At 48.4% G+C, this 10,259-nt stretch overlaps 1 protein-coding gene across 7 annotated transcripts; it reads right to left on the bottom strand.

Annotated features, from left to right (window-relative positions):
• Window positions 1-145: 145 nt before the first annotated feature.
• Window positions 146-9,774, bottom strand: rcc1l (RCC1 like). 7 transcript variants are annotated; one of them, XM_088907073.1, is made up of 14 exons: window positions 9,567-9,774; window positions 8,793-9,098; window positions 8,082-8,211; window positions 7,385-7,513; window positions 7,145-7,216; window positions 6,834-6,900; window positions 6,019-6,070; window positions 5,817-5,882; window positions 5,271-5,355; window positions 4,359-4,540; window positions 2,748-2,835; window positions 1,726-1,899; window positions 1,106-1,191; window positions 146-591 (listed from the first exon to the last, which is right to left on the bottom strand). In XM_088907073.1, the coding sequence occupies exons 2-14, from the start codon at window positions 9,090-9,092 to the stop codon at window positions 514-516; spliced, it is 1,509 nt and encodes a 502-aa protein (XP_088763199.1). In that variant the 5' UTR covers window positions 9,093-9,098; window positions 9,567-9,774; the 3' UTR covers window positions 146-513. The 7 variants fall into 7 exon arrangements, with proteins under 7 accessions (XP_088763199.1, XP_088763200.1, XP_088763202.1 ...); XM_088907074.1 differs by having other exon boundaries at window positions 8,793-9,093; window positions 9,567-9,765; XM_088907076.1 differs by lacking the exon at window positions 5,817-5,882.
• Window positions 9,775-10,259: the final 485 nt, after the last annotated feature.

Here is a 10,259-nt window from a genome sequence, read left to right as displayed (position 1 = left end):
GTTCATGGGTGCAATAGCCTTGCTCCACCTTGGCTTCGAACCCACAACCCTCTGGCCTTGTTGCATTGCTTGCTTACCCAAATAAGGATCACGGAGTCACATGCAGGTTCTGGAAACAACCCGGAAATGAACCGCGACACCAAATGACTATTAGTATTTATTGAGGATTGAAAAGAACGTCTTTGAAATTCAGAGGCAGGACAGCTTCTTCCTTCAGCCAGGTTGAGCACAATTCAGTTCCCACTGCGACATTTACGACGTCTCGTGATCAAGCTGAATGCCGCTTTGTAAGAGCTCAAGAAAAAACCTGAGCTGAAATCTGCCTTTGTTTTTTTTCCCATTAGATGGAGGGGCCAGCCCAGGCTAAAACACTTCGACCCCCCCCTCCTCGTTTAAATCCTAAACGTTGAGTGTCCTCCTCTGTCTCTGGGTTGCAGGGGGGTAAGGGTACCAGAAGCCCCCCCCGGTGGGTGAGACGATAATGGCAGGTCGAGGAAAAGGCAGGCAAGCACATCACGACAGCGACTTCACCAAGGCTACCATGTGATCCACGCCGCAGGCCACATCGACCACATGGCCAGGTACCGTCACCTGCAACACCACAATGCAATGCGGTCATCATCATCATCGTCATCGTATAAACCTGCGTAAGTCCTAGCAGAGCTCCCTGTGCCTCGTGCTACAGCTCCCTGTCTGGGCACCGATCGCAGCTGGAGCCCCACACACCCCCCCGAACCACAGCAAGCTCATGCCAGCCTGCTGTGGCTGAGCTGTGTCTTTCACAACCGCAGAATGGCCACAGGTCTCCCCCGGGTGATGATAAGGCCCTTCTGGGACAGAGTCCCCCAGGTGAAGCCCAAACCACAAACCCCAAAACCAAACCTTCACCGGACCTCCCCACTTGGTAGGTGCAAGTAGACTCTGCCAAGTAAGAGGTCCACCATCAAGTGTCAGATGGCCACACTGCTCCCACGATTTCAATAAAGTGGGCAGCGAGTGTTGAGTTTAAAAAAACGGGATTAGAAACAAGGGAAGATATGGCTGGTTTAACGTAGCTTTTTAATTTCTGGGGCTCATGGGAGCAGGAGGTGTCCCTGTTTCTTACCCGCCATGGGAAGTACTGGTCATCTCTCTTCCCGATGCCCAGACACCCTCTCACATTCTTTCCCCAGACGAAGAGCTCTCCCCGATCTGCAACACAAGGACGTGTGGCTCTCTTATAGGCATCCTGTAATGACCATTCCGTCTCCTGCGTTGTTTGGATCAGCTGATCTAAGCAGGATACGCTAATTTGATTTTGTGATTTTTTTCTATGTAGGCAGCACAGAGGCACAGTGGTTAGCATTGCTGCTGTGCAGCACTGGGGTCCAGGGTTCAATTCCTGGGGTGCTGTCTGGGTGGAGTTTACATGTTCTCCCCATGTTTGGATGGGTTTCCTGCAGGTGCTCCAGATCTAATCCCACAATCAAAAGACACGCTGGTGGGTTAAATGGCTTCTGGAAATATTGCCCCCAGTGTGAGTGTGTGTTTCTGTGTGTGTGCCCTGTGATGGACTGATGTCTGTAAGTCTTCAATGGAAGCAACCATAATCAATTTTCATTCTTGTTTTGTTTTCAGGACCAACTCACTAGTGATGGAGCCATTTGGCCATTTTGTACTTCTAACTCTTACCCCTCTCGAAACAACCTGAAGTATTTGCTTTGTTTTTTTTCTTGAGACCCTTACTTGTGATAGCGGCAAAGTGGTTGAGTCCACAGTGGATCTGTGTCACAGTCACCTCAGGGTTAAACTGGGTGCGTCCAAACAGCGTGGGCGGGATCATCTCTGGCGTCTTGGACTCTGATAGGTCAGGCCCCTTACCCAGAATACCATATCCCCAAATGAACACCTCCCCATTTTCTGAAAATTAAAGAGAAAGAAGAGTCCATAGCATCAGACTGCCTACACACATAGGACATGTTTTTACCTTAGGTTTTACCTTTAGGTTCAGTAATCTCAGTAATATACTGTAGACATAGAGCTTACGCTTAGTGACTGGACCTATGCACAGATTTCTTAGATAACTGCTCTGTCAATCTTGGCAAAATAAAAAAATCCAAAACAAAAAAGTAGATATATAATTAATATGATTAAATAATTAATATTTAAGAAAAATTGAAAAAAGTCATGATTGTATAAGTATTCAAAACCATTGCTGTGGCAAACCTAAATTGTGTCAGGTGTCACAACATTACCTTAACACAATGCAGAATTAGTTGAGTGACCTCTGTCTGTGTCTAATCCTAGTGGTGACAACGATTTCAGAACAAATATATCTGTCTCTGTAAGGTCCCTCAGTCAGGCAGTGAATTTCAAGCAAAGATTAAATAAATAGGACCATGGAGCTTTCAAAACAACTTGTGGATAAATTTTGTATAAAGGCACAAATTAGGAGCAGGATATAAAAACATTTTAAAAAGACTCTTAATATCTCTCTGAACATGATATAATCAATAAGTAAGGAGTGCAAGGTGCCCAGACAGGCTGCGCTTCTAGACTGAACAGTGGGGCATGGAGGAAACTAGTGAGGTACGCCACCGTGTGGCCAACAGCAACACTGAAAGAGCTTGAAAGTATCCCAGTACTTGACAACTGGGGCTTGTACAGAACCTGTCCCAACAAAGCATGTAAGTGATACTGCAAACTGGTAGCAAAGGGCTCCCGGCAAAGGCCATGCTTGCATGAGAGGAAGCAGCCCCTGGCCTCACCATTGAGTACTGCCACCTGGGTCCCTCCGCAGGCTGCCTGCTGTACCTGCCCCACCCCGGGCAGGGGGAGGCGCCGTGGAGCGTTGATCTGAGAAAAAGAAAGTGACAAAGTTAAAACTGCAGTTTTCAATCAGCCCACTGCGAACAAACAGGCATGTTCCTGGACTTGAAGACATGTCTGACACTGACAGGTGAAAATATGTGATCTTTTTTAGTCCAGTCAACAGTGCTAATCACTAGGTGAGCTAATGGAAGTATTCAAAAAGACTCAAACATCTTAAAGTCCAGCCAGCAGATCCGATCAACAGTGAAACACGAACCAGAGGACACAAGCAGAAGCTAAGAAGTGCGTTTAAAACTGACAACAGAAGTCGCCCCTTTACACAACGGGCTGCGAGAGTCTGGAACAAGTTGCCCAGCCGTGACGTCAAATCTGATATCTTGGATTCCTTCAAGAGCCTCAGATCAATTAGCTACTTGGAACAAAAGTTAACTACTGCTGCACTAATCTGTTGCTTAACCAGATCCATCTCTTTCCTTCCATCAGGGAGCGCGCGCTGCATGGCTTTCTTGAGCCAACTGATGACGGGGTTAACACTTACAAGGGGCTGCTGTGAGTACTGACCTTCAAATACACTGTTTTAATTCCTTTAGAGTTCGGTAATAATTCGGAACACACAATGCCTTGAAGAAGGTTGTGAGAAAAATTAAAAATGCTCTCTGGTAGCAGACTGATCTGTTTACTCAGCAGCAGCAGAGAGCAGCTGGCTGAGATTGCTCAGTTACTCAACCCCACTTTAAGTGTGAAGACTGATAAACCCAGAGTTCCAATAGGGTCTGAAAGCTGAGCAATCAGTCTTTGCAGGGACAGAGACTGGTCACCTGACCACAGACTGCAGCTCAGACGAGACGTGCAGCGCTCTCTGCCTCCTGTTTGGCAAGAAGGGCAAAGGTCACTGTTGAGAATTTTAAAAAAACTTTTTAGTCGGGGTAACCGAAGAACTCAGCAGAACGGGGTCCGTTAAATCAATGCTGTCGCTTCAGTGCTAAGGTAGCAAAAAATATGGTTTTGGAGATTTCAGGTGTGTTACAATGAACTGCTCAGTGGCTGCGAAGCTAATTACTTCTGGGAGAGTATTTGCATGTCTCAGCTGTTTTTGCTTTTTCAACACAGAACTACCAAGCTCTTGTCATCTTTCCTATCCGTCCCTGCTCTCCTCCCTGTGTAGGAGCACAAGTTCTTTGTTAACTCAGCCAACCCGCTATGATAGACTCAGAAGAGACGGTGTCAAACCCTGTGTCCTCTGGCAATCCGAGTCTCTTTCTGGTCTGAAATCGTGGCTGAAGATGTATTTTTATGACATGGCCCGTCTCAATGGTTGTATTTTTCCTCCACTGCCTACAGCGATTGGGCTTTCATATAGTTACAAGAACGTTTTCCGAATAAATCTGACCCTCTGAGTATTAACACATAACACCATGGGACATCCAGCTCTTGATCCGGAAGATTCAAACGAGGAATTCTGTTACATAACCAGAAACATTCATCTGGAGGCAGATCTACACCTGCGACTTAAACAGTGGCTCCGTCTCAGGACCCTTCATACTTGCCTGAGTGGCTTCGGTGACAGCCGAGAGCTGGAGGTACTCCGAGTTGCCCCAGCCGAAGAGCTCCCCGTCCTGGGACACAGCCAGGCTGCAGTCCCCATACGAGGTCACCTGCCGCACCCGCACCCCCTCCAGCTCCCCGCACACGCGCACTGGCTGCGGGCTGACGTTGTGGTGCCCCAGTCCTGCCGGACATTTCAGGAAAGCGTTTGAAGGATACAAATTGACACTGCCGGGCATGAATATCTAGCAGACAGATTGCCAGACCCTGCTGGTCCACACTTGCATCCATCCATTCAATTCAAGGTGCTTTATTAGCATGACCGATGGGGACAATCAGTGTTGCCAAAGCAAGTAGGAATAAAATTAACATGAAACAAAACAAAAAAATAAAATCTACAGACATATTACAGACATTTACAACAAAGACAAATCATAAAATATTTACATATGCTGTAAACATATGGAGCATTATTGGGAGACAGACTCACTGTTCCTCAGGCTTGGACAGGAGATCACATATTGGGCTGCCAGCTCAACTGAGATGGATTCAAATGAATCCACCGATTCTCTAACTGCTTTATTCACTACAGGGTCACTGGGGAGGCAGTCCATCACAGGGCTGTCCCCACACACGTACACACCACGGCCAGTTTTTCCAGAAGCCAATTAACCCACCAGCATGTCTTTGGACTGTGGGGGAGAAACCGGAGCACCTGGAGGAAACCCACACAAACACAGGGAGAACACACAGACTCCACACAGACAGCACCCCAGGTCCGGAATCGGACCCAGGGCCCCAGCGCCAGGAGGCAACAACACCAACCACTGCGCCACCGTGACGCCCTCAGTCAACACATCCAAGATAACAATTGCAGCGAACACCTCGAAAAGGGCACGCGCACAGACACTGACCTGTCTGACCATCTGCGCCCCAGCCACAGGCATGAACCTGGCCGTCTTCAGTCAGAAACAGGCTGTGATCCTGACCACAGGCAACCTGCCAGACAGGGAGACACATCCACTCTCATTAAGATTCACCACGGAATTCAAGACATAACTCCCCAGAGCAAAAACAGGTCATTCTAATGTCCTTGAGGGTTTCATTATGCAATAGAGTTAATGAAACGACTCTGACGCCTGTATAACTGATGACAGTAACTTAAGTAAACTTAAGAGCACCCCAGACCAGGCCCCAGGTGCCAGGTTTTGTTGGCAGGGGGACAAAGCAGGTGCCGAAGAAGTGGGGGGGGTGCCCTTTCCGTGCTCTCCGGCAAACGCAGAAGGAGCAGACTTCCAGCTGACAGTGGGGAGAACAGGGCAATGGTAGAAATGATTGCGGGCTCAAGCCTGAGTCTTGTCCACAGGCCATGCTGATTCCTCAAGCAGGGGACAGAGAGGGATGAGCCAGGGCTTTCAGGGTGGGGCACTGTGCCGCCGACATGCAGACGAGTCGCTCACACGCGCAGGTTGGAGGAGCCTGCCTGCACTTCCTCTTTCTCCCGTGTGCGGCTGCAGGGTCCGTTTCTGCAAGCCGAGTCGTGAAACAAGCACACGGCCGGCGATGACACCAGAAAATCAAGTGGGTATCGCGAAAGAAAAACATAACTGGCGAGTGCATCAAGGTTTAGCACACGTCCCATGGTCTCACAACCCCACTCACCTGGATCACTCTGCTGTCGAAGCCCTGGATTCTGTGGACGACGTGACTGCCGCTGGGTCCCAAACACGGACAGGTGGTTAAAGACAATCAGTAATCAGCTAAATACAGTACCACTCCAGCAAAGGCAGATTTCATTTCATCTGCTTGAAAAAAACCTTCCATATCGTAGACTTAATCCGACAATTAAAAAAAATAGCAATTCATTATTATTCCTTTAACAGGCATTAACTTTTTTTTCTAAATTTTGAATAACCAGTTCTATTTTACATACCCACCTTACTTGGAATCGTCTGTTATTTAAGACTGGATTCACAGTTACAACTCGCAGGACAGGGAGGAGGGGGACCTGCAGACATGCTTGTCCAACACATGGTCATGGTCACAGCCTTGACACTACAAGCTTTCCAGTGCCATACATGAGAGTTAGTGCCAACTGCAGGGGTGGCACGTCCCTCACAGACGTCAATGCAAGCTTCCCAGTGCCCTACACAAGGGTTAGTGCCAACTGCAAGGGTGGCACGTGCCTCACAGACTTGTATCACAGTCAATACAAGCCGGCTGGTACCCAGCCAGACACAGGAGTCATCACGACTCCTGCCAAGAGGATGCTGGCCACCCTTCCCTGGCAATGCACTCCCAATCCTGCACCACCACTTTATCCAACACAAAGTGCACGTCTGTTCTTCCTCCCCGAGCCTCACGCTTGTTACTGCCTCCGTCTCTGCTTTGCATAAAGCGAGAGATGTTAGTGCAGTGCACTTTAGGGACATCTGTCAGCTAAGGCAAATTTGAACATCAAGTGCAAGTTTTCATACCTGTAAACTTCGTCCTGCACGACCTTCCTCCCACACTGCCCGTACGCGTTGTTCCCCAGGCTGAACACTGTAATGGGAGGGAGAACGGACCAAAGGACAACATGAGAGACCAGACGAGAAAAAACTTGCTGTGCAGGTCTGCTGAGTGACTCATTCAGTAAACACTACCTGGAAAAGGAAAAGGCTACATGGTGCAGTTCCTGATCCAAACCTTATGGCTATTGGTCAGTGTATGATACGAATAGTAGCATAGGCACTACAGCACATCCCATATTAGCCATGGTAACAACAGAGTAAAGCATTATGCTAACCATGAGAAACTGACACGGCAAAGTACATCGATAGTAACAGCACGGTGAAAACCTGCAAATTTACAGACGAACCTGAGGAGATGAAAAACACACATTTGTAAAAAGAACTCTACCAAACGATTTCCCACAGCCTGTAAAAAGCAAGCGTGCTGGGGTGTCTTTCTTTCCGCAAAGTGTCGAAGCACAGGGCCGCGCCTCTGCTCCCAGGCTGCGCGGCTGGGGACGGCGTCCAGGGCTTACCGCCCTCGTTGTCGGTGAGGACCAGCGAGTGGGCGCGGCCGCAGGCCACCTGCAGCACCCGGGTCGCCTGCGGCCTGTGTAAGGGCAGCGCGACGGGCGAGGGCTCCAGCACGTACTCATAGCTGCTGTCTGGGGACGGAGAGAGAAGGCACAGTCACTCAGCGAGGGCTGACACATCTAACCAGCCTCAGATCGGCTCTGCCCGGGTCTCACCGAGCCAGAGCTCGCTCCTACAGGACTCCAGGTACTGTGGATGTTACAGACTCATCCATTCTGACGTTCAGCATGCATGACATACAATAAAAGACTCCTGGAAACACTTCAGAAGCACCACCCACATCACACCACAGGTGTCCAGCTATAATTCCAGCAAAAGACTGGCTGGCGAAACAAAGCCTTCTCCTCCTTAATGCTTTAAAATCCTGTCCTCCTGCCTCAAACGTGTCCCCAGTGATTGTAATGCCAGATGGTACCCCCACACACAAGGCAAGACGACCAGCTAGCGCTGCGTTTCAGCCTAGAAACCTGAAAACTGGGCAGTGTTTTAAGGACATCATCACTTTTAAATGGCTTCAAACCCAAGTGAAATAAAAGAAAACAACTGGCCAAACCGGTAGCTGACATGTGCTAAAAGACCGGTCCTGTTTCTAAATGGGAGAACAGCCTGGAATGAATTCGGAGGGAATCTCCCACTGACTGCTGTTGTGCTGGGTGCGCTGGAAACCGAGCTGCGAGTCCTTGTTGAGGCCCATGCCCCAGACTTTGGTCAGGTCCCGGGTGCGAGAGGACAGGAGAGTGAACCCATAGCCACAGGCAGCAGACGAGATCTGGAAGAGAAGCCCAGTGAACATCAGAATGGCCACCGCTGAGAGGAGGCTCTTCAACCCAATGGGTTCATCTGGCTCAACTTGTCTACAGTCCTAGAGACAGTACAGTAGTAGTCAAATCTTCTAAAGTACAAAGTCCTCTTGAAACCACCCCCCAAAAAGGGACCGTTTTAGACTGTCCATTTAACCCAAATCTGCCCATCAGCAGCTGGAAGGAAACTGGAGCATCCACAAACACCGGGAGACCAGGTCAGAGCAGGGGCGAATCCGAGTCTTGGTGCTGAGGCAGTAATGCAAACGAACCACCACTCTGACCCTACGAGCTCACTGCCCACATCCCACCACAGGAATAGCAATGTTTGGCTGGATGCTGCAATTTTGTATTTTCTTTCAACCCATTTTACTACTCTGCTGGGAGAAATTAACCCTCAGCCCTCATATCCTGAGGGGCAGGGTGGGTCAAAGCTCTGCTTTAAACTGGGCCTCAGCTGCTATTACTGCAGCCAGGCCAGTGTGTCTGGGTCACAGGCTGTCTCTTTGCCAGCCCGGTTATGAAGGCAGTAGTCAAGGGCTGTGTGTACCTTCTCCTCCGTCTCCAGGCGGTAGGGGGTAAGCTGGTACTTCTTGGGTCTCTTCCTCCCACTGTCGGGCACCACGAAACTGGGGATGCCCAGGGCGCCGGTGTAGCTGAACCCCCACACGAAGACCCTGTCCTTGGGTCGGCTGTGCCTCCCCACATACTGGAACACCGGGACGCTGTCCTTCAGCGCCCCCTCTCCTTTGGCCGGGCTGGAGGCAGCGTAGCAGCGGCAGCTCGGTGCCACACGGCGCCGGGCACACAGCCGCGCAGCAGCCAGGACCATCGGGCAGACAGGCAGCATGCTGCACTGGACAAAGAGGGACGAGGAGCTTCAGCCAACGCTGGTGTTCAACCGGACGTGGGGGGATCACGTGATTAAAGGTGCTGCTCAACACCCAGGTGTTCACAGTCGGGGAATCTGTTAATTACTCAGCAAATAACAATTTCCGGGTTCATAATCTGCTGGCTGTGCTTAAAAGCATCAAAGGCTCTTAAACAAAGCCTCAGTATTCAAGAGATACAAACCTGAAAACCAGGATTTCTTGTAAGTATATCATTACTGAAATAACTTCTAATCACTTTATTCACTTCTTCACGTCATTGTGTAAATAGCGTCGCAGTCTCAATCTGAAGGATTCGGCCTTCATTTTCTTTATTCAAACGGAATAAAGTGAAATGACAGCTATAAGAACGGCTGCTAAGATTCTTAAGTAAAAGTGTTTTGTATATTATTAAAAAATGTAACGTAAGAACAGAAGTACAACAGCACACCTACCCGGTACGGTTAAATTCCTTCAGCAGTAAAATCCTCTTCGTGCAACAGAAATATCACGTATACCAATTTATTCATATTCTCTTAACTAGAATTCTAACTGAGACGATACACATTCATTTTAAATAACGGGAGAGCGAAGTCGTGTTTCTATAAGGAGGCGGCCATGTCAGTGACCCCTGGCTGCCCTCTAACCTTTTACCTCCAAGTAGCAGCGCTAATGCAACACCTCTAGAAACCTCTAGGGGGCTCTAGGTACATTTCTAAAACATTTGAAATGTACTCATTTATTATACAAACGATTTTTTAATCTGGATTAACCACAATATGGCCCAAAAAATAAATTGCAAGTTACAAATTAGTTTGATACTAAAATATGTGAAATTCTGGGGCTGCATAATAGTGTAGCAGTTGGATTTAGTGCTCTGCTGTAGGTTCAATTCCAGCCTGGAGCACCTTGTTTGTGGAGTTTGCATGCTCTCTGAGTGGGATTTCTCTAGGTGGTCTTGCTTGCCTCCAAAGTTCAAAAACATGCTGTCTATATTCATCAACGTTATACTATAAATAATAAATTCAACGAACAAGCAAAACATGCACTAGATTTCTTTACACAGTTGGTCGGTTCCTTCTTATTCGTAGATTGATCTTTTTGATTCTCATTGAAATATGTATACACCATGGATACCATAAACATAT

Source organism: Atractosteus spatula, chromosome 27, assembly GCF_055471065.1.
Source record: "Atractosteus spatula isolate fAtrSpa1 chromosome 27, fAtrSpa1.hap1, whole genome shotgun sequence".
In the NCBI taxonomy this organism is placed as follows: Eukaryota; Metazoa; Chordata; class Actinopteri; order Semionotiformes; family Lepisosteidae; genus Atractosteus; species Atractosteus spatula.
This window is presented reverse-complemented; position numbering and strand designations above follow the sequence as displayed.